This window comes from Amblyomma maculatum, chromosome 2, assembly GCF_055883805.1.
Source record: "Amblyomma maculatum isolate TAMU_Amacu chromosome 2, ASM5588380v1, whole genome shotgun sequence".
In the NCBI taxonomy this organism is placed as follows: Eukaryota; Metazoa; Arthropoda; class Arachnida; order Ixodida; family Ixodidae; genus Amblyomma; species Amblyomma maculatum.
The window spans coordinates 107,939,644-107,963,918 of record NC_139345.1 but is presented as its reverse complement, the minus strand read 5'-3'; the positions used below and the strand labels follow the sequence as shown (position 1 = coordinate 107,963,918).

General features: G+C 46.1%; 1 protein-coding gene across 1 annotated transcript in view; it reads right to left on the bottom strand.

Annotated features, from left to right (window-relative positions):
* Positions 1–24,003, bottom strand: part of LOC146199513 (integrin alpha-PS2-like) — an 81,636-nt gene extending 57,633 nt beyond the window's left edge. Inside the window, exon 1 of the mRNA XM_084595008.1 lies at positions 23,687–24,003. Within this exon, the coding sequence (XP_084451134.1) occupies positions 23,687–23,877 (191 nt within the window). The 5' untranslated portion in view covers positions 23,878–24,003. The remainder of the gene's footprint in view (positions 1–23,686) is intronic.
* Positions 24,004–24,275: the final 272 nt, after the last annotated feature.

The window sequence follows — 24,275 nt, the reverse complement described above, 5'->3', positions numbered from 1 at the left end:
GCGTTATGTCACGTGGTATGGTGAGATGAATAAAGCATACAGATGGAGATACATATGTCATGGGTTCGAATCCCAATATCGAACTAGAGTGGCAGATGGGCATGTCAGTCAAGAAGCGAAACGGCATGACAACACCCAGAACGCTGCATGAAGAACAGTGACGTACGTCACAATTCGACACGAAAGAGGAGAAATCTCGTACCGTAGAGAGATCCGTTAGTGATTCCGTACGAGCAAATGGCGCGCCAGAGGCGACTGCGGGGGAGGAGCCACCTTTTGCGCATGTCGTCGTCGCACTTGCTACCTAGGTGGCTGGACAGTGCTGTTGCGAAGTGGACGTCATTATGGGTGCCATTATTGAGTGTACAGAAACGCCAGACAGATTTTCACGTCATGGTGCTAGTGGTGCTTTGCATAAATAGGATAGCGATGATATTTAACTTTTAGGCGAAGCGTGCGCAGCTCGTTTTGTGGTAAAGCCGGCACCATCGTGTCGGAAATATTTATGCGGAAAAATCCTGATTGGTGGACATCGTTATAGCGTCACAGCCACACGACCTGGTGCGGGAATTTCTAACACCCCACGTTCAAAACAAAGCGATATAACGAATTGGGGAAGGGTTCAAATGAAGCCGAAATTGGCTAGAAGGTTCCTCTAATTGAGGTATATAAAAAATAAATGTAGTTTAATGAAATACATTAGTCGCCATTAGAGTTCGAACCCATGTTCAGTGCATGCCAGACGGGCACGCAACGCACAAATCACGAAGGGCTTGTGTTTTCATTTCTTTTCTTTTTCTTTTTTTTTAGAAGAAACTCGGAGGCTATATGAAGAGTGCTCGTTGGTACCAAGACTGTTAACGGGCACCTATAGTGAACACTTTGGGAAGCGTAGGGCTAACTAACGAGTGCTTGAGAGTTGTACTGATGTTGCAGTAAGAATTTGAAAATTTAAATGATTTCAACGAGAACATTTTTTTTTTTTAATTGACGCTATGAAAAGGCTATGTTAAAGGCGCTATCGTATCGCGTCTACCCTTAAGGCGAAGCTTGAGCACCCCTATGATTTTTTGGTAGGTCCGTTCAGCTGCTCAGAGAACGAGAGATAACAAGGGAAGCACCGGCAAGAGAGCTCCGAAGCTCGTCGCCCTCATTGTTGGTTCTCGTTCTTGCGGCTTCACGATCCTGCGACTGATGTGGCTGACGCTCCGTCATTTCAGGTTTGCTTGTACAACCTTGTGCTTAACTGCTGTGTTAACGCTTCCGTAACTAGTTGTCATGTTCTTTTTTTTTTTTTTTTCAGAATGGAATTTTTTCTATTTTGCTGCAAAGTAGATAAAAATAACTCCGTTCATTAGCAACAGTTAAATTAGCGATTTCGTCTGAAGCAGCATGAGGGATACTTATGACATCCGGTAATCTAAAGCTGCAATGGGGACTTACCTAGCTGTTGATAAAAAAGAATTGGTTCAAATGGAGCTGTTCTAATGGTCTGGAGGGGTGGGAGCCTTTCAAGGTGCGCTATTTTCGGTAGCGTGGTCAAACTATACCCTTACTGCTCTCATTCATCGGAGGGTGAGAACTCCGGAAGGTTCTTAATCGTTTTTGTTTATTAATGGGTAAGTACTGAATAAAACACACGTTATCTGGCCAGTGGTCACCAAAACTAAATCCCGAAAAGCGAAGCAGTAAGTGTTCTTGCATTGAAGCCTCTTGGTGATGTCATCAGGACAAGTCATTGTATTGATAAAACGGCTGCAAGAAGTAGCCTTCCAGATTAAAGCGGTATTTTGCGAGATAGCTCTTGCCGTTCGGTGTGGCCCGGCAGAAACCTGTGTCGCATAGGTTGACGTACGAAAACGGCTGCCGTGCGGGAAAACTTGTAAGGAAAATTCTGCCACGAAATCCGCGCATGACAATGTCACAGAAGCTTTCAATATTGAGGTACCCTACCTCGCCCCAGAACCAGAGGTCTAATTGCTTAATGTGGTGGCATCCGCCTAAAGCTGGTAGTGGGATGGGAGGGAATGGCTATCGCGTAATTACGTAGAAAAACATTTTTATTTTCAAAGCATAGGCGCATGGACCGAAATTATGAGACGAAAACAATAAACCAGTAGAATACAGAATGTATACTTTTCTATCGACCGGCAAGCGCCGCAGCAAAAGTTGTTTTTCTTGGAATAGTACGTACTTATTATCTCGCTTAAATGGCATTCAGACTGCTCATACAACATAACATTACCAATGGAATTCGCATATTGAAACCACCTTGAAACGTGCCCATCCTTTTGTACATACTTCTATTCTCACATCAGATTAAACCCAATTGCGTTGTGTACGGAAGTAAAATAGGAAATTTCACCTTATTAAGTTGTTTCTGTTTCCAACTGTTTTCTAAAAGAACATTCCTACCACCACGAAGAAGTGCGGAGACGACCTAGCCATGGGTTTAACCCCTCAAAAAATACAGGGTTTATTATATGGCGCCTCGTGAAACGCGCCTTCCACCTCATAATGCAGTCATCCAGGCACACAACCACTACAAAGACTTCCAAATATATGTAATACCAAAATGTGGGTTACCACAGCTACGAAACACAATTTAAAATGACAACTCTTAATGTCGATCTTCTCAGTGAAGTAAAACCCAACTTCAATAAAACATACGGAGCGTGTGTAAAATTTAAAACAACAAGAGAAAAAAACATAGGCTTCACTAAGTTTTAAACGCGGCTCGGCAGGACGACAGAAATAGCTATGAGATGCGCATTAAAGCGGGCAAATATAAAAACGCGCATAAGTTTTGATGCCTGGCAGGTATCCGCGGTTCAGTAACCGAAATTAAAATAAGGGGCGTAACTTTTCACAAATTATCTGTGGTGTACAAACAGCACTCTCTTGTGCGAACGTGTTTTGCTTGTCCCCTGCTAATTATCTCATTCATTAGTGCCGCTAATCACTTCGTACATCTCTGTGCGTCATGCCAAACCAGAACGAGAAGCTGCGCCAAAAAGCAGCAAAATGTTTTTTTTTTTTTTTTTCTCAGCTCTGCGCAATGGACTTTTCGATCGTTGCATGCTTTACGGTAAATAGGGGGCGCGTGGTTTCGCATTCAGTTGTTCCTCTCTCTTCTTTCCTCTCTCTCTCTCTGTCACTCTTGCATACCCTGTGGCTTTCAGGTATCGTCCGTGCGAGAGGCTGACACTTTCTATTCCTCAGCTCTTAGTTGTAAAAGCTGCTCCGCCCAGAAAGTCTGTGAAGCACCCACGTCAGAACAGCGTGGTGATTCAGGCAAATTTCGCAGGCTTCATACCAGCAACGTGGAAATCACGCTGGTCAGCTATGTCAAATAGCCGTACAGTACGCACATAGTTAGTGAATGGAAATACTTCACCTCGGTGCCCTACCGCAACAGTGAGAAGACAGCTTTACAGGCAGCGTACAGGCCTGTTTTGAAGCGCCCTTAATTAGGCCGCTATGAAGAATGAGTAGGAGTGCTTTCATTTGAATGCTCTATTGGCAGAGGTTGCGTAGTTGCCAGAAGCCGGAGCTCTCTGTTTCTTCCTATGCAGCAGGTTCGAACATGCCCGAGGCGACCACATCAGGATGGTGGCGTTAAACAAAAACACTCCCTTACTAAAATTTGCATGTAAGAGTTAGAAACAATGGCAATTAATTCGGAACCCCGGCCTCTGACATGCCTCGCAGCTCACAAGTGCGTCGCTTTGGCATGCAAAAGTTTAATAATTACTCGCGAACTTATAAGTTCATTTTTGCGTTAAGGTGATAATTGCTCAAAAAATAAAAATAAAAGGTGCTTCTTTTCAGCTAGGCTAAGGAGTAAACTTATTTGAACAATAGAATATCTATATTCGGGATAATTACGGAAGGATCTGGGCGCCAACTCCTAGCGCAAACTTTTGCGTGCTAGGACGACACTATTGTGAAGCGTGAGGCATCTGGGTAAGTGGTTACAGGCAGAAAGTAAGAGACAAGGTCTAAAACGATAGGCCTCGATCCATGCATACCACCGTTGTAGGGCAGGTTGGGTGAAAGAAGCCAATTGTATATATAATATATTATTCTTTCTTTCCTCTTTTTTTTTCTTCTCTCGCGCTTGTCTTCTTTTCTTCTCTTTCATTTTTAAGGTTGATTTCCAGCTGGATCCCTGTTGCCGCGTCGTGGTCTGTCGTATTTCAGCTAGATATTGATCTTCCTGTTGCCGCAAGATGATTTTCAGGATGGCTAGTCACCGCTTAGAATGTATGTTCGATCATTTTTTTTTTTTTTTTTTTTGGGGGGGGGGGGGGGGGGGGGGGGGGTCCTCGATAGCCACAATTTGCTGCGTTGCTTCTTGCTTGCTTGCTTCTGCGCTGTCATGCTGTTAGTCTCCACTCTTCGCCGGGTGCTTGGCCGCCAAATTTAGTTTTCAGCAAGGGGTATTAAAATAATCGTTTTCACTCGGGGTCCTTGCATTGAAATCTCCAAAAAGGGAGCTTTTTGTGTCTCAGACCTCCACCCAGACGCGACAGCTTGTGCCAGGCTCCAGTTGTAGTCTCGAAAGTGGCACAGCGCCGATGCTACTGTCAACAGTACAGGCTCAAAAAATGGGAAATTCGTGCTTATGACGATAATTTCCCCACTCAGAAAGAAAACGAATAAAAGACAGTGAGAACTTGACGAAGCGGGCGAGATAGCTACCGGCTAGCGCCTGACCTTGGATCCACTTCCCGAAGCTGTCTCCCGCAGGCCTCCTCCCTTCTATGCTTCTTAGCGTAATCAGGAGAGGGTGAGAAAGAAAGAGGAAAGGGCAGAGAGCAACACTAGTCAGCTGCACGTGCGGCACGTGCATAGGGTTCGTGTGCGGCGAGGGAGGGGAGGGGGAAGAGGGGGAGGAAGTGGCAGTGACATGAAGAAGAAGGGAGCACTCGCCACAGGGGCAGCAGAGGCGGCCAGTGGAAGAAGCTGGCGCAGCGGCGGCTTCTTGCATCCGCGGCGGGGGCGTCGTCGTCTCCAGCGAAGGCAAGTCACTTCCGGCCTAAAAACAGCCTGGCCTGCTGCCACCGGCCCCCAAATAGCGGCACGCCGACGGCTCGGATTTCCAGGCTGAGCCCCGCCTGCCAAGAAGCTCCGCCGCGGACTCGGCGGGGGAAAACCCCGACGGCCGCTCGCGAGAGCTGCGCTGCACTGTTTTCTCTGCCGTCGTGGATATACTGTCTTTCGCCGCATTCAGTTCGCGCTGCGCGAACCAGAGACACGATCAACGCGCTCACAAATAACGCGGCGAAGGTCATTAAACCTTGTGCAGCTGGAGTGTCATGCATAAATGAGAGGTACTCATATATTACCTTGGCAAGAACTCTTCGGCATAGTATGTACAATACCGTCATGCCGACTTGAAAACCTACCTAGCCGTGCTTCATTTGACACCTTGACGTGAAGGCCACCATGGGTGACTCAGTACGAAGAATGTGACATAAAGAGTTGCTTAATCATATCGTTATAACGTAAACGTCTGCATTGCTGAATACACGAGGTAAGGTAAGATCCGGCTGATAAAGCTTTATATAAAAGGCTATCTAGTTTAGCCACTCTGCTTACCCCTCATTCTATGCTCATATTTTTCTTTAAATATATATAAAAAAAGAGGGACATTCAGTGTTGCGGGGAAAAATAGGGAATATACATGAGGTGTGATTTGCTCGTCCCAGCGGGCTCGCGTTAGTTGCAATGGGGAGCCGAGTGTCCTACCTAACGCTAGCTTCAAATTATTTCTTTCACTGCGACGCAGAGAGCGCGAGTAACCGGGCGTGAAAATGACGCCATTTGTATTGACGTGGCTTCCTGCGCTCGAAATCTGAGCACGTCACTACAGCTGGCAGCGCAGCTAGTAGCGAGAATGTGCACTTCTATGTGTTATTAACAGGATATGAGAAATTATAGACCAGGATAAAGGCGATGCCTCACACTGCAGTGCGCTAAACCGCGTGGCCTACGCGCCGGCTATGTGACACCCTGTCCCTCCCGCTCCTCTTTGGCGCTCCCTCTGAACTAAACTTCACAGCATCACAGCCCCTTTTTTCCCTCTCCAATTTCTCAGTGTCACGCGCGAAACAAGCGTTCCTTTCTATCGCCTGTTCCAGCTCTCATCGTCTCGCGGCCGCGCTTTGATTGATGCACGCTCCTTATTAAAGCGAAAATAGCTCCCGGTCGAACTGGGACGCACGCGCTCGGCTCGTCTCCCGTCGTACGGGAAAATAGCACGCGAGAATGGGAGAAGATACGCCCAACCAGAAAGTTCGCCGCCAAAGCAAAGGCAAATGTTGAGCTGGAACGCAGCAGTAAAAAAAATAGCAAAAAAACGGCATGGAAGGAGAAGTTTTACTTCCGAAATATCGCCTCGGGGCATACGCTCAATTGACGTCTCGACAGCCTGGGCGGCGTATTTTCAGTTTCCACGACCAGCTATTGAGGTAGAGAGATTGTCACGCACATGTCTGCATATTGCTGCCTACTTGCAAAAGTAATTTTATTCGTTTTTGAATGAGATCACGCTTCATTAAAATTCAGGATTAGACGCCCTCCTAAAAAGCAGTTTCCGGCAAGCAAGCTTTATTTCTTGAGCGGGCACACAAAGAACCGTCCACTATCTGGAGCCTCATAAAGAATTGAAGTCTAAATGTGGCTACTTTAAAATTAAGGGCAGAATATGTAACAGTCCGTTAACTCGCCTATCTGCCGGCAAGAAGAAAATAGGAAAATTTGTCCCACTGTTATCGCGTTATCAGGGAATCTGTAGAGAATCAGAGTCACCCTACTGGAAAGCCGAGCACACAATAATGCTTTCAGTAAGCACTGATAAACAGCGGCAAATAAAGACGGCGTAATGGTTCTGAGACAGAGATACCAGCTATGATTGGCTACAGCCCTTAATAGAGCTCATGAGCTGCTCTGACAGCGACTGTCTACGAAGCTTCAAGCACGACAGGGAGGTTGAGTGGCGTGGTACAGTTGAGCTTGTAAATTTAGAGGCAATACAAGCTCAGCGCTGCGTACAAGGTAACATGGAAGATATTGAGGAATCTATAGGCTGCTCTAATCATCATGCACCTGTACGATCCTCCGAATGCCGGACATGAGAATACTAGTGCGCATTTTTGTATTTTCTTCTTATCGGGGGTGGGCAGCGGATGTCGCGTTTAAAAATTGCAGTCTTACTTGCATTTTTTTTTTTTTTTTTTTTTTTTTTGCAGAGCAGATACGGTTGCACATCGTGCGCAGGCGGATAACCATAACCACGACCTTCCTTCCCACGGGACATCACAAGGTCAGCGCATGATGTCACTCCCGTGACCGAGGCGTCTTACGACAGCGGCAGAAAAACTTGCGCGGTGAATACTTGGTTCCGCTTCGCCAGTGCAAGCCACGTCGACACAACATCCATAGTTACTTCTCATAACAGTTAAGCCACCATCACCGCGACTCGGCGTGGCGACAGACCTAATGATGGAACAACAATTTAAACAAAAAAGGCAGGGAAAACTGAGGGGCTTTGTTATGAAATTCATACGCAGGGGCCCAACATGCATTGACATAAAGGAAAGCAATGGGGTGTCCTCTTTTTGTTTTTGTTTTTTCGGGAAAAAGGGGGGGGGGGGGGGGAGGGATTGGGACTATGTGCAGTAATAACTTAATTATGGAGACCATTGGTTAGGATGTAAAAGAAAAAGAATCATATGTTGCTGGTTGGATTCTAACCCACGACCTCTGAATTTCGGTTACGGTGCTTTACCAACTGATTCATGGTGTGATCTAACGGGCAAGGATGGAATGGGGAAATTTGGAGGTCGTGATTTCAAATTCCACCTGTGGCATGTGATTGTTTTTTTTTCTTGTACTTTCCAATCAGTTATGCACGCAACTAAAGTATTATGTAACTTTGACTCACGTAAAAAAAACAATATATGTTTTCTTTTGTGTCGGTGACTGTCAATGACCCCCTTGTATGAATTTCGTGTGTTATGTTTTACGGCGTAGAAGTCATTGATGCGGTTCGAGGCCTGGTGTCAGGCTTACACGTCAATCCCAAAGAAGCGTCTTGATAGCGTTACTAATGCGTAAGCATTGCATGGTTATGTGCAGGGCTTAAATTGGGGCTCCATCGAAGGGGGGTCTCTACTAATTCGAGCACAGGCGGAAAGGGGAACATATAAGGAGAGAGAGAAAGCGGCATGGTGACCTGCTTCGCATAATGTTTTATGCAAAGGGGAGAAATTAAATTTGTTCGTTCTGGGTTTTAGAAAATATATTAAATGTTCTTATTAAAATTCACTGGGCTAAGTTCTGACAACCACTGACAAGGATAAAAGATGGCAGCCTGCTTTGTACATGCAGTCCTTACACATTCGAGGGGGAGGAGGTTCTCAGACCTTTCTTAAATACTGGCGGGGGGGGGGGGGGGGGGGGGGGGTCTCAGACCCCCCGAGACCCCCCTGACTTTAAGCCCTGGCTATATGTAGGCTAGCTAGTTTCGCATGGGCGTGACCTTGTCGGAATATTAAACGAGGAACTAGTTGGTATATCAGAAAAATAATGGTACCATCGGATAGAGCGTCAAGATAATGTGTGCAAGTGACAAAATGGTTGATGCGGGTTAATTAGGTAATCATTTAAAGCCAATTAGGTGTGTAATTGGGGACAAGATGGCCGCGAGTCAACTTCCAGTTTCGCTTCTTATCTTCCGGTCACGTGTCTCAGTGGATTCCACATGTCTCAGTGGAACTCCCCTTGTCGTTCCTTTGTACGCATCAAAGATCACCGGCGTTTTATAATGGTTTTCAAAAAAGGAAAGGCGCAGTATCTGTCACTCGCGGAATCCCACTGACACATCTCGCTGACAACACAGCAACGCTCCACTTTACGCATTTCTCCAGGGAAGATTCTGCAGTGATCTCGGCAAAAAAAAATTTTTCACTTGCATTAGCTGGCGAAAATGTGGTTAAACTGACCAAGAAGTAAGGAAAAATGATTGGCGAGTTTTATGTGTGCTAACTTAACGCAACGCAGCGCGAACAGCAGGATAAAGGAAGAATAAAAATGAACTTCGATTAGGCTAGTGATTCCTCACTGACCTCAGGACTCAGAAGCCTTGTTTTGGCCTCTTGCTTGTGCAAAACGTGCCTTCGCGAAACCAGCGTTTAAGGAGTATCGACACCAAATTTTGGGTGATTTTTCTTTTCTTTTTAATGATGCATACATGTTTCACGACATGCTTCAGGACACCTTCACGACACGGCATGCTTCAGGACACAGACATGCTTCACGACACCTGCTATGGCTCGCATGGCCCGCTGGAGAGTGTTTTTTTTTTTTTTTTTTTTTTTTTTTTTTTTTTTTTTTTTTTTTTTTTTTACAGCTCTCTCGAGGCTCTCACGATTCCTCACTCGTTTCGCAACGTCGCGTCTCGATCCACACCCGTCTGGTGCAGCGAATGCGGTGTGACTCCGTAGCCAATTGCGCCATTTGCATGACTCTGACGAGAGAAAGATCGGTCGCGCAGGGACGCTGACGCATCCATGCATGGCGCTTATATGTTAAGACCCAAGCGTGGGAAAATCCGAATGTCTATGTATACAGTTCCAATAAATAAAAGTAACTGGGAAGGAAAGGAATGTACGCACCGGGCATGCGAAACAATTTGGCCCTTTTATGTTCTTTTTTCGTTAACTTGCAGCGGGTTTAGGAACCTTTTATTAATGAGGCGCCGCACATTTTGTAGCAAATCTGATGGTTGTTTGAGTTTACGAGTTTAGGAGGGGGGAGTTAACAGCACTGTTACGGCTGGCACGGAGTCCTTGCGCGCACATTCTGTTCTTTGTAATTACGAGTGCTGTGGTGTGTTGACTTTGATGGCGCATAAACAACTAGGGCTATCATGCGCCAAGCACGTGTTTGTAATAATGAGTAAGGTATGTATCATTACATAGTAAGCACTTACGACATATCCTATAGCCTCTGTTTCATTTTCAGAGGCCGCACGATGGCGGTGGCGTTTAAGTTCAGTGACGTGAGGTGCGAAAATCTGCAATATAACCGTTCCTTAATTTGCTAACACGTTTGTACCCTGACCCTGACTGTAGAACCAAAATTACAACACAAAAAGAATCAGTAATTATAATAAAGTTTTTAATGCACCAAGTGAACGTCACCTTAACCAAATTCTTACATCCCAGCCGCCGCTTGACTGATTAAACAGATGCAGCAGGGGAGAATAATATAAAATATATATTATTTAGTGGCTCTAGGCAAATATCACTCGGCGGTTCATATATATTCTGTAATCTACCTAGTCCTCCTCTCGGGCCCTTTCGGTGCTAACGAGGGCACTAGCGCTCCGACGCACTCCAAGCTGACCGACTATTGCAGGTAGCATAAATGTTGTCGAGATATTTAAGAGTTCAGTTTTTAATAGAAAACGTACGATGTTATTGCTGCTGTTTTCGACTTTTCGACTTTACATTCTCCTTCCTACATCAATTGGTCGCATTATTGCTTGAACAGCGCATAGTTGGATAAAAAAGAAAATGGTTTCTCACAGTATTAGAACTTAAATTTTTATGTACGACGTGCTTCTGCTTTCTTGTTTGTTTTTTGTATAATCTGCTTTCTTGTCAAGGGAGAAATTCTCAAGCAGAAACTGGAAAGGTAAGTGCCTAAATCAGGAAAAACCTCAGCACCACCCTTGCAGGCGGAAGGGGCTGAAAGGAGCTGAAAGAGACTGAAAGAGACTGAGACTGAAAGAGGCGCAGTAGCTGAAAAGCTTTTCTTTCCTTTAGCAAATGTTTCTCACTGCACTGGGAAGGATGAGGAAGACGTCAGCAGAAATGTTGCACGGCAGCTGGCAAGAGTAGACGCGTAACGCTCCTCTGCGATCAGGTGAAGATGTTGAAAGGAGGAGAATAATAATAAAAAAATATCATGCTGAGATAGCTGGCAAGCGCCACTGAGTGCGTGCGATAGCCTGAATAACGTGCGCTCTTGTTTGCGATGGCAACCGCACATTGCCGCTTTTGAACTTCGCTATTTCCTCTCTAGTGGCAACCAAACATAGTGCGCAAGGTGCACAAGTTCCTTGTCGCGATACAGGTATAGCGAGCACTTCAAACCGGCAGATTGGCTGATGTCAGCACTCCTCTCGTGATTCACGTCTAATCTGTGCAGCTCTCTTTTTTCGTGACACACCTTCAAGAACCCTCGCAAATTGGCCACGAAGTATTTGTATATAGACGCATGGAGTCCTTAGCACATAAAAAAAACCACTGTCAAGCTGATATATATCGTCGCGAGATGCTGCTTTCTCTTTGTCGCGCAAGATGCGCCGTAATGTATCTCGAAGATTCCGGCCATTCGCGTGAGTTTCTAAAATGTTTCAGATTATGCTAGTCATCGTTTGCGGATTTATCTAGATGTTTCCTCGCCGCCTTTAAATTGGGCGTTTGTCGGTGCGACGGGGTAGAAATTCGACGACCAGCGAGCACGTTTCTTACGATCACTGCCGCCGAGTTGTTCAGTTCTTTTGCTAGTGTAAGTCAGCCTCATAATGATTTGATTTCAGTTTTATTGCACCTTTCTTCTCTTTTTTGCCTGCGGCCTTGCCACTACCACTGACCCTCTTTCGCGTGCTTGCCCTTTGCTACCCGTTTAATATCACTAATCCCTTAATTTGCCCATCTGTTCTCTCTCACATATCATACAGGTGTGATCTACCATATTAGTGAAAGATAACTCGACATAGATATAGAGCCCCGTTTTATCCAAGCCGCACGAACGTGTCTGCGTGGGATATGGATAGCATGTTAAGTTCGGGACTCAAGGGTTTCAGGTTTATTTTGTATCTCACTCTCCCACCTACCCCATTTGGCAGCTCCCTCCAACGCACCCATGTCATGAGGGCTCTTATTCATTATCATCATCATAACCATCATCATCAGCCTGACTATACCCACTGCAGGGCAAAGGCCTCTCCCATATTTCTCCACTTAACCCGGTTCTGTGCTAGCTGCATCCACTTGACCCCTGCGAACTTCTTAATCTCATCCGCCCACCTAACTTTCTGCCGCCCGCTGCTACGCTTTCCTTCTCACGGAATCCAACTTGTTACCTTTAGGGACCATCGGTTATCCTTTCTTTGAACTACATGTCCTGCCCATGCCCATTTCTTCTTCTTGGTTTCCACTAGAATGTCAGCAACTTGAGTTATTTCTCTGACCCACACTGCACGTTTTCTATCCCTTAACGTTACCCTTACCATTTTCTGCTCCCAAGCTCCCTGCGTTGTCCTCAGTTTAAGTAAGTCAGCCATTTAGGCCCTGCCAAATAAACTGCCAACAGTATCGCACTTACCTAACTAAGCATTCCTGACAGGCGCCACCTATTTTTTTTTTTTTCGCTCTGGCCCACACCTGTACGAGTCACGCACCAAAAAAAAACGTCGGTGCGCACCTCAGGCGACGCATTTTATGCACATACAGAAAAAAAAAAAAAAAACGTTACTGTTGTTTGAGTGCTCACAGAAGAATGAATTTGCCTCTCTTGTCATTGACGTGAGCAGCAAAGTAAAGCAAGGGTCGGTGCTACACACATTCCTGTCATTATAGCCGTACGACGAAGCAAAAAGTGTCAAAGCAGTGCTCGATAAAGTCTAGTTGTTTATTAAAGAAGCACCAAAGAGAAAAACCTTTATCGATAAGACGTAGAACTCTAACTACAAAGAAGTCATTCTAAAGAAAAAAACAGCATTTAAACTCTATAACAAGAGAAATAAAGGCGCCCCTCACAACCCTTACATTGACACGTATGTTATGTGTAGAAGAAGAAAGATCACATGCAGTAGAGGTAGAGTACGTCGAAGTGCTGGCCCGTTCTTGCTGCCCTCGTTCAGCCGCTGCAGTAGTTCTCTGCACTTTTGAACTTTTGCGCTTCTGCATTCGGTACATCTGTGTAGCAACTGTTACAATATATTTCTGTAAGTAAAATGCATGTGTAGGCACCGATTCTTACGGTGATCGCAGAGGCTACGCTCCATCGCCATCTACTTCAGAAAGCGACTGTCGAAAAGGTTCTGAAATCCGAGATTCTCGCCTATAAACACCTCCATTTCAGCTGGACGTGGGCCAAACAAATTCCTACTGTGGACAGTGAGTGGGTGGGGTCGTACTCAGTGTGCCAGTAGCCAAAGTTTCCCATGAACGCTGCTGCCGTTGCTGCTGCCGCACCCACGACGGCGAGGGCGTCGTGACTCACATTTTCTTCTGGCGCAATATATACGACAAGCTTACCGTCGATTGAGTAAGGGCGAAAGTGGAGGAGGCTGCGGTAGCGCAACGCCTTATTAAGAAATGTTTGGTCGAGTGAAAGCCGGCTTTTGAGCGGCTCGCATGGAGTTCAGTTTGGCGCTCAAACAGAAAGGTCCACAGCACGAATAAATGTGTTGAACGAACGAACACTAGAAATCTTTGTTTCTTCTCGCATTCGGTATCCCCTTTGTCCATAGACTTATGGCCAGAGGTGTCTGTTGTCTTCTTGGAGGGCAGCAGCAGACCTTACTACAGGTCCTGTTTATTTTTCTCTCCTTTTTAGACCGCAGCTCTTATGCGTCCGTTCTATACAGACACATTTTTGTAGCATGTGACTGAGCCGAAGTCAAAACTTCATATGCGCATGTACCGTTTATTTTTTTCTCCTAACAAAGCATTGACAAAAAAAAACAAAAAAAAAACAAGTAACAAGAAACAGCCTATCACAAAAAAAAAAAAAAAACACACACACAGGTGAAGCATACAGTACCATGAGCAAGCATATGCCTCACGGTCACGGCTAAACAATCGATGAAAACGACAAATGAAAAAGCCGAGTTGAGCTGTATATGGGCTTCCTCTGTCAAAATATAAATCATGAATGAGCAGGATTAAGTCATGTGTCATTATCCTTAAAACCCCACCCGATAAAGAACCGTAAACCGGCATACAAGAAAAGAAATAACATACTAAGCGTTTTGAGTAATACTATGCTGCTTACAGGATCCCAAGTTCTTTTTCACTGAGTATTGTCGAAAGTGCTCTGATGCACACGTTCTATTTCTGTTCGATGACCAACCAGCATCCAGCCAATCGTTTTGGGGCTTTTACGAAACCGTCGCGCTCGTTTTCCGATCGCTAATCGTTTTTTGTTGAAGAAAACAAAACGCGCTTTGCAGTTTGAAAACAACGACCGAGGAATCAGTCCCATCGGCACACTGCGCAAGAACAGCGCAACGCCATGGTCTCTTCGTCTCAGCCTGGTTTGCGGAGGCACATCGAACCCTGCTGCGGTCGTTGTCCGGGCAAGGGGCTGAGGCACGAACATCGTCCGTCAACGCCGAGCTTCTACGTCCTCTTCATCTCCATCCCCCCCCCCCCCTCTCTCTCTCTCTCTCTCACTCTCTCTCTCTCTCTCTCTCTCTCTCTCTCTCTCTCTCTCTCTCTCTCTCTCTCGCGCGCGCGCGCGCGCATTTATATTTGCCATTCCTCTCTCTTTCCTATTCGTCTCGCCGCTCCTTTCATTCTCGGTTCTCTCTCACGGAGTAGCGGCCACGCGGTCGCCTTGAACTTGAGATAGCCGTGCCAGAAGCGGCAAAAACGATGACACGTAGTTTTGAAACATCCTGGTCATTAAACAGCGCTTAACCGACTTGAGTAGCAATGCTCGGTTATCTAATATACAGGAGAGAGCATTTGCTGTCAAACTGCCAAAAACGTTCGAGCTACTCTTGGAAACATGCCAGACAAGCAAGTAATACCTGCTCTCTTTCAGCGTCGAGTACAATGATTTCTATTGAACTGCTACAGCGCTAGCAAAACAAAATTAAGCGCTTTTAATGAAGTTTACTAGCCATCCTTGAAACCGTTCAGCATTGTGGAAGCTAGAGCTGGTGTCATTTGATTGAGTGCGGATTGTCTGCAGAGCTAGTAAAAGTATGTTTCATGCACGTTCTCCCACCTTCGTGTAATTAACGTGTATCTTTTCATGTGCGTCAGTATTGTTGTTAAAGGTATAATAGTACGATTGTAGCAAATATTTAATTAATCTCCTAGATATTGACTACTTACTGCTTTATCAGGAGCTTTAGTTCATGCCTCAGCACTAGTGCGTTACTAATTAACAAAAGCCTGATCCGCGGCTTGCGTTTTCTGTGTTCCTTATATTTTCTTCTCACCTTTTCCTCTCGACGCCGGTTTATTTCACTTTATTTATTTATTTATTTTTATTTGTCGCAATCTGCTTGTACACACCTCTGTCTGGAGTGAACAAGGCTTAATATGCTCATCCCGATTACATTCGCCAGCCTGTCCGTTACCCTTCTTATGTGCAAGATATCATTTATTGTTTCACACCTTTCTCCCTCTCTTCTATACCTCTGCTGTGTGAGCGAAATAACCATAATATATCCATGAAATGAATAAATGAATGAATGAGTAAATTTACTTGGTATCAGGTGGAGAACGGCACCTACTTTTGAAACCATCGAGAAACAACTCATTAGCGCACCTTTTTAGTAGGGAGTGGAGTTATGTGAGCTGCATAAGCTGCATGACACGCACTATGATCTGTGATCTTAGTCTTTACATCTTCCCTCTTCTTCCCTTTTAATTAAAATGGGAACTTTGGTAATGTCTGTGATAAAGTGCGCTCATGCGTGTGATTTGCACTTAGTGATAAACAATAAGAAACGCTTAGCATATTAGGCATTTTGCTTTATGATACAGATGGATAATAGTGAAAATGATAAAATTCATTTAAAAAGCCATGCCCGTTTCACGCGTATAAAAATATTTTTTCGCTCAGTGTTTAAAAAGCCAATCTGCCAATATAATATGGCAGCGCATGCAGCAACTGACTGTTCACCACATAAGCAACGCACAGTGCAGTGTCAGTGCTTTGAGTGTGTTCAAGCCGTTTTGGGGCATTTGCTGTTCTCTCACTTTGGGGATTTCTATATCTATCATTTCCTTACAAATTCGAGGCTGCTTCCAGACTGGAGAGAGGGAAAGAGAAGTTGTTTGATGTGTAATTTAGCCAGCGTTTGAAACCCGCTAACTTTCTACTCTGCGCAGGAAAGGTACTTGAGGAGAAAAAGAAAGGAAAAAAGAGAATAAAAAGAAATATGGATGCCATGAATGTGGAATGAGATACATAAAATGGTGTGCTATAAAATAATTTGAGATGATGTGCAATGTCTTACGAATTCGCTGACAGTGTCTTCTCTTTAGAAATTATGGCCGAAGATTGGATGGTAATAAGTTCATTTCACATATCTGCGGGGTATAGCAAGTTAAGGGACCTAACACACAATCCACAATCCCCTTGGGTGAGCGACTCCATTTGTTATTAATTAGATATTCTTCGGCATGCACTGGATATATTCAAAAGTAATATGCTTAACTGTTTCCATTGCGCACTTGTTCTAAACGGAACTGTAAGCTATTTGTAAACGCAGCGTTGAGGAGTTGAGGCGATGTCGATAATAACCGTTTCAGGATGGCGAGGAGTTTGGGTTGGCAGTCGAGATATGAGGCATGTGGGTCAATGAATTGAAGCAAAAGCTAATGATGTACTAGCAAGCGTCGAAAGCCAGCTTTTCTTTTTCTTGGGGAATATATATATATATATATATTTAGCCAGCTGGGACACATCTACATTTGTGAAGAAAGGATGTCACATTGCTATAGATCGGCCTGCTATAATATCCAAGTAATATAAATATGTAATGACAAAACAATAAACTAGTTGTTGATTGGCCTTCTCCGAAATGCTGGATACGGAGTGCATAGCGGTTTCATAATCCATGAAAATCGAACTCCCCCCTCATATATGTGTATGCCCCAAGGTGCATGTATGTTCGCTGAAAATAGCAGACGTAAGTTTTAGGGATAGAAAAGCTATAATACAGTATGCATCTACATTTACTTGAGAAGCGTGTTTGACTCTGTTATTCTCTCATCTTAAATGAATTAGTGTGCTTGTTGTCGATTGTCGAAGCAGTGAAACGGGGTGACATGGCTGTGACGCGCAAACGACATTTTCCAGCCCTGTTGTGCGACGATTACAGTCTCGGAATTCCGCCTGGTTTAAATTTGTGCATTCAATCCTCTATATGTGCCTTTTGCCAGCTGATAAAAAGAAATATTACCGTGCACGCTATACATGCGAAATTCATCGCTCGAAATAATAGACAGTTTTTAGACATTCGCATGGAGTCAAACAAGCCGAATCATTTACATTATTCTGAGGATAAAAGATAGCGCAGCTACCTCTGTCAAAAATATTTTCGCATTAGAGTGAGGCCATCGCTGGCGGGAGCGCAGGAAACAAGACTGATCAGCTGACCTTGTCTGCACGGAACAACGCTCTCACCGACAGCCGTTTGACGCGCGGTTATGATGTTTGCCCTTCTACGCGCTTCGCGTTACCGTGCGCTTCCAGACTGATTATTTACGCGTGCCTGCAAACATTATTACAAATGCTACAACATGTCAGTCCCGTTCACATCCGTCATTTACAAACCACTTATTCATTTTCAGTTGGCGTTCAGGTATACCATATTTACTCGCGTAATGGACGCGCTCGGATAATGGACACATACCTTTCTTTGGCTGCCCAAAAGCAGCGTTTTTTTTTTTTTTTTTCGTCGTGTAATAAATGCCTCCTTTGCCTTCGGAGTGCAGTCTGCTGATGATTAAACTGAATGATCACGATGCAGCAGTGTTATTTGACTCGTGCAGTTTTCCATAGAAGTGCAGAAGAAAGGAAGTGAAGGTCGCGTGCTTCGACTTTCTTCACTTGGCTACAGGCCGAAGAATCGCGGAAGAACTTGCAGAACGATCGGCAGAAGGCCTACAGCCGATTTCAGTCCTGGATGCGCTTCGCCTTGAAGCCCTGCGAAGAGATCGCTGCTTTCTCGAAGTCTCCGCACTCTCCTCTCTGCACCCCATATTCTCGGAATGGGAGGCGTAGTGACCCCATTGTCTTGCCCCGGAGAATGCGGAGTCGGGCTAGGGCCAGGCCAGTCGGTCGGCCGAAGTTTCCCCTCCCAGATGGCGCCAGCAGTTAACCGCGCTTTGGCATCGGCCGTAAACGGCCCCGATGGTCGCCCCCTGTAACGAGCGACGGCTCCAGCTGGGCCGCACGTGCCATCCTGGTGCGTGATCGCGCCGAAAATCCATGCGTGCGCCCAGGCTGGCCAGGCCGTCTACTACGAAGCCCGAAAATGGCCACACTTGGAGGGAGCGCGCCCGGCCGCCCGTAGCTGCAGTTGGCTGAAAGGAAGCGCTTTGTGTCACCGTCCGTAGCCCCGAAGCAACTAGAGCCAAGTTCGAATGCACGCGGTTGGTGCTCCAAGCCGGTCTCTCTTTGTTGTTATTCCGTGGCTTTAATGCTTCTCTGCGCCCAGCCTATAAACAGAGTCAAGTTCGAATGCACGCGACTGCAGCTCTCTCATTGTTGTTATTGCATTTATTTGGTTATTTTCTGTGCCTAATTACGCCAAATTTTAGCTTGATGTTTCGAGTAAATATACCGGATGTATAATATTAATGGTGACGGAGTATCGTGGGCGTTGGATAAGCCGTCTTCTCAACCGGGAACAGTGTGCACAATTCATATGTGTTGATAAGCGTACATATTATTTCTGTCTCTGCGTCGAAATTTATCCTGGATATCGTCCGACCAGAAAATATGTGCGCCACGAACAAGTTCAAACAAAGTGTTGTTATGGATAAAAAAAAAAATCAGAACTTATCTTTCATTCAGTAACACGCCAGATGCCTTTTTGATTAGCCGCCGCCATGAATATATCATTTCGTCGACTTTTGGTATTGGCTACTGCTCAGGTGCACTAACTTATTCCGGGCTGTGTTCGGGCTTTAAAAACTGAAAAAAAAAAAAAAAAAAAAAAAAAAACTATATTTTGGATCTTTAACGTGCGCTGACATCGCATAGCACACGGACGCCTCTTCCATTTCGCCTTCCGTAACCCTCCACTACGGCTCCCCTTTCTCTCTTTCACTCCCACCTTCATCCCTTCCCTTACGGCGCGGTTCAGGTGTCCACAGAGCAAGTGTGACAGATACAGCGCCTTTTCCTTCCTGTGAACCAATTACTATTATTATTATTAGCCCGCACACTCCGTTAAGGGCGTCATCACCGAGTGGATCGTAACTCCTGCCGGTCGAAAACACGGTTCGAACCGGGCGACTGAGTGTCACACGAGAGAGGGGGGGAGAGAATCAGAGAGCGAGTGAGTGAGCGAGAGGGTGCCCGGCAGAGTCAAGAGCGGAAGTGGTCCGGCGAGGGGGCGGTAGCTGGAGGGAGCGTTTAAACATGCGGCGACGACAGTCACGACGTATTCCCGCGTCATTTGGCAGACGTCCCCGCTCGCTAAGGTAAACACGCGATGTCGAAGCACACGCCCCGGTGCTGAGCCACCGCGCCGCCGTATGAGGACACACTCGCAGATTTATTTGACGCGGCCCGCAATGACTGCCGTTCCGGTGGACTGTTTTTCAAAGAGTTAAGAGGAAATCATTGCTTCCGTCCTGAGTACAGTGCACATTTTTGCACGCCCTAAACGCTTACCTTCGCTTCAATCTGAGTCGCAAGATCCGCCCCTCGGCCGCACAGGAATGCAGAAGCGTCCGAGCGGCAAGAGCGTCAGAAGACGTCTTTCGTGTGTAATAATGTGGAGCTTATTACGAGATGCATGTGAGAAAAAGGCAACTTTCTTTGGAACCACTGATAGCATCGGGCAATAATTTCTGCGTCAGTGTTCTCAGTGTGGAAAATTAGCGGCGCAATCATATTAAATAGGGAAATATTTGAAAAAGAAAAAGTAGCAGGAAACACGACCACATGTCAGGCGCGGGATCTGAACCTACGACCTCAGCAAGTAGTACGCAGTGCCCTCCATGTTCTCTCTCAAAACCTTGCTCAACAGTGTTTCGCCTTTTGCAGATTATAGTGTATTGAAGTTATGTCTAAGGTGACCTTGACAGCGTTCTCCAGAGCGTCCCCCTCCCTCCCCCTTATTTCATCCATAACGATGGATAACACAATGAGAGTTAGTGTGCTGCATACAAGATGGCTTTACGGGGCAGGGACGCTCTCTCCTCACACACACACACACAAAAACAACAACAAACAAAGGTAAATAGGAATGCCATGGCACAAATTTTTTCCAGCTAAGAACACCAAAAAATACATAGTTCGAATGACACTGCTCGCCCCTCCAAGAGCAACCCATAAATCCGTCTATGGTTTGCATAGCGAGCAATGCTCCATTCGAAGCATCAACCCCAAAATTGTGCAGTACGAAGTTGCACCCTTCAGACAGATTTAATTGTTTGAACAAATGTCATTTATGTGATAAATAAAAATAATAAATAAAATAAAAATAAATAAATGACTTTTCCATTCATATGTTTGGCTCATGGGCGAAATGTGCTTTTGCCTGTGTATTGTCTTGACTATCTCCAAGTAGTCCGTAACATAAAAATAAATAATGTTAATTTCAATTAGCAACCTGCGCCCAATTAAAAGGAGAGACCCACACCGACCAAAGTCAGAAAAACAATCTATAGGGCAAACATCATAAGTGTAGCGCGGCAGGAACAGAAGACTCCCCCTTCCTCTTGCTTCCGGAAAGGCAAACCAACACACGCCCTCGTTCGTAAATACAACCCCTTTGAAGCAGAACATGCGCTGTCACGTGAGCAACCTTTTCATCTTTATTTTTCTTTTCCTTTGCCCGTGGGCGCTTTTTTTACTGCCGGATCTTCTCTCTCACTTTCTCTTTCTTATTTTTTTTCACGCATAGACATCCCACAGGCGCTTGCGATTACGTGTAAGTGCTTTTTTCTTTTTTTTTCTTAGCCCCAGAAATGACAAACGGAACTCAAGGAAACTTTCATTCCGAGAACAGAGAGAATTTACAAGTTTAAAACTGTCTTCAAGCGCACATTTTGTTAACTTGCCAAAACCGTGCCTGACGAACTCAAGTCCGCTTGGAGGAAACTGCTTTGTTATTGTTTTCCCGCACGAAAGAGAGCGAAAGAAGTTTTGTCGGGCGAAAACACGATAATTCGGTCCGGTGCTGGCGAATAGATACGAAGATGCCGGAGAGCAAAATCACGACGCACAATCCTCATCGGCCCTAAATGTCACAAGCTGAGTAAAGAAATGCCGTGTACAGTGCCGTTGGTAAAGCTTTCATGAGTTCCGCCGCTCTCTAATGTTATATTCGCGTACTGACGTCATCGCCACACGATCAGCACATGCTTCTAGAAGCAGCACGCGACTCAATGAATGGAAAGCGTTATGCTCAAAGGACGGCTGTTTGTTTATTGTGGTCTTCCCGTCGGTCCGCTTTCGTAGTAAAGCATCGCGGCAAGCTCACAACGTACGCCCTTATAAATACATTTATATAAACTTCGTGTGTACACTGTGTTCGTTGTAACGATGTGTTCGCTATAAAGCATCATTCTTGGAACACTGCGCTCGCAACGCCTTTGCTGCTCCACGCGACGACGTGCGCGCATGCTCAAACGGGGTCGGCCCAGCTGTTGAGTTGGAGATGCGCGTGGTGGCGGAGGAGTGCCAGCAGGGAGCTGTGGGCTCTTTGCTTGCAGGGTTTGCTTGTGTCGCGACTCGGGGTACTCCGGCCGCCGGCGGCAGGGTCGAGTTTCCGCCAGACGCATCGTATCTCTCGTCGACGCGCCCCGCTCCAAGCGGGCGTGTGCATCGCATGGCCCATTCAAGACTTCGTCGAAGTGGGACCTACATGGCCCGCTCCCTTCGCCTGAGCGCGTTCCGGCGGTGTCAACAAAGAGATGAGGAGACAGGCGTGTTTCAGTGAGCGGCCAGTGTTTCGCGTACCTTTTCAGTCGCTTTCTTTCTTTATGCTGTTTTGTACCAGGCGTTTTCAATTTTTGCACAATATGCATTCGTCTTTTATGAGAATCATAACTAGCGCAGCTCAATTTTGAGGAATCTTGGCACATACAGGTCTGTGGATATGGTCCAGTGCTTAGGGGTATCCTCCAAGGCGGAGTAGATCCACTTAAGAACAGTCATACGGCTAAATGAGAGCTAAACAACTTTCTCACAAATTTCGTAGCCTAAGAAAAATTCGTACTGGTCCGAGACTCGAACCTGGGCCTATCGCCTGCCTGGGTAGTCGCTGTACCAACTGAGTTAACCAGGACGGCAGACGACACCATAACAAGGACGGTTCCATAAGCCCAACTGGGCCTGTGGAGATGCGCAAGGTTTCGCTGTGTGACGCTGAACCATAAGTAACGTCCAGAGATGTTACAACGCGCTACAACGTGCTAGCTACAGCGTACTAGCTACAGCGCACATTTGCGGGATTAACTAACTGCTCATACACAGTCACGCACAATCCAAAGGGGACACTGTATCCCGATTAAGACCGCATATTGTTTTGCTTTACTTCAAGGACGCGGGGATCCCGACCTTTCTCTAAGCTGAATATATACCAATCACCCTGCAATTTCCTCTGTGTCGGCGTTAATTAGGAGAGTCGTGGAAACAATATAGATTATAAATAGCAGTTAGAGTTTAAAGGTTTAGTAAAACGTAATAACTCGTTAGAGTGGCAAGCGAGATGTACGTTAAAATTTCGATCGTACATTTGCACTTCAGTGAAGAATCTTTTCCGGGTGCTTTGTGTGAAGCACGTGTACAGTGTAGCAGGCTAAAGGAAACCGATTAGAAATGTTTCCACCGTGCCCCTCAGTTAACTAGTTAACTGTTGTTAGCCGGGAGACTCTTGTTAAGGAATGAGACGCCTTACGGTATTCGTGTGCGTTGCAAGAAGCCTAGTAATTTGTCTCATATTCTCCTCTTCAAGGATGGAGTTAAATCCATCAGTATCAATCCTCAAGGATGTTGTAAGGCCCAAAAAGCTGTTACAGACTTCAGTCTATCCATATATGTATGAGTAGACTATAGCAGAAAGGAAATGAAAAGAGCTGCAGAAAGAGCTGCTTGCCGAAAGATAGAATATGTCTGACTGATAGTAATATAGTCGATAAAAGGACTATAGAAAGTTTGTAGACCACTTCTAGAAAAGCCAGGCGCCTCTTGTCCCTGAGAATTTTGTACGTGGCGTTACTCTTCCAGGGAAAGGCAACTGTCATGCGGAAGCTGAGACATTCGCTTGATACAACTGCAATGCGCGCCTCGCCAGCATCGCACCGATTGAACCCGCCGTGTGTCTGACACCCATCAAATGCATGAGTCTTGAGGAGTGCAACTATTTTCCTGATCCGAATAACGGCCAGCCTTCGCATAGAGAGAGCATCTGCGTTATGTAATCATGCGATGCGCGCAACGACCACGTCTTGAAGCCGACATCACCTTCGAGAGACTATACATTTGAAAAAGCTGTGCTGCTACTCTGTCTCCCTAATTTGTCTTGGGTCGCAGCCCGGTACGCCTTCACACCCCTTGGATTCGGGCCACCTTCCAAAAATGTCCGAAGTGTGTGTGCAACCTCTCGCTCTCTCCCATTGTGTTAGCAACAAGACGGGAACTAGAAAGGAAGGGGCGGAGGCTTGAGTCCACTCACCAGTTGACTCCACGGTCCCTGTGTACGGTGACGGCAAATCCAAACATGGACCCATCGGCTCCGCGGTGCACGAGAGCGGATGGCAGGTCAATGTTGAAGGCCCGCGATAGCGGGACAGCGAGGAGCACTAACAACAACCGGAGGCTGTACATGGTCGTCGTCAGTCCGTGCGGACGACTGTTCGTCCGCATCTCTGTCGGCGGAAACGGGCGCGAAGCCGAAGCACCAGTGCAGAGATGCGAAGCCCGGGAGGAGCGATGCCAGCGGTGGCGGGGGCTGCACCGGCTCCGAAGCCGGGTCTCCGCCACGGGGGAGCAGCCGCGACTTCCGCGCCTCGCGAGGAGGAGGGGGAAAGGTGCGGAGGTGGCGGGGAAGGAAGGCGGAGGGCAAGAACGCTGATTTGCGAGCGTTTTCACTTTGCACACCCTCCGCTACTGCTGCTGCGGTTTTTCTCTCGCTCTCTCTGTCTCTGCTTGTTTAATTTTCGCCGCTTCTCTTTTTCTGCCCTGCGACCCCTCCCGTGTTTCCAGGTTGGGACTTTTCTTTCGCGACCTCGCTTCCACCCTGCACGCTATGCATCTGTTTTTGG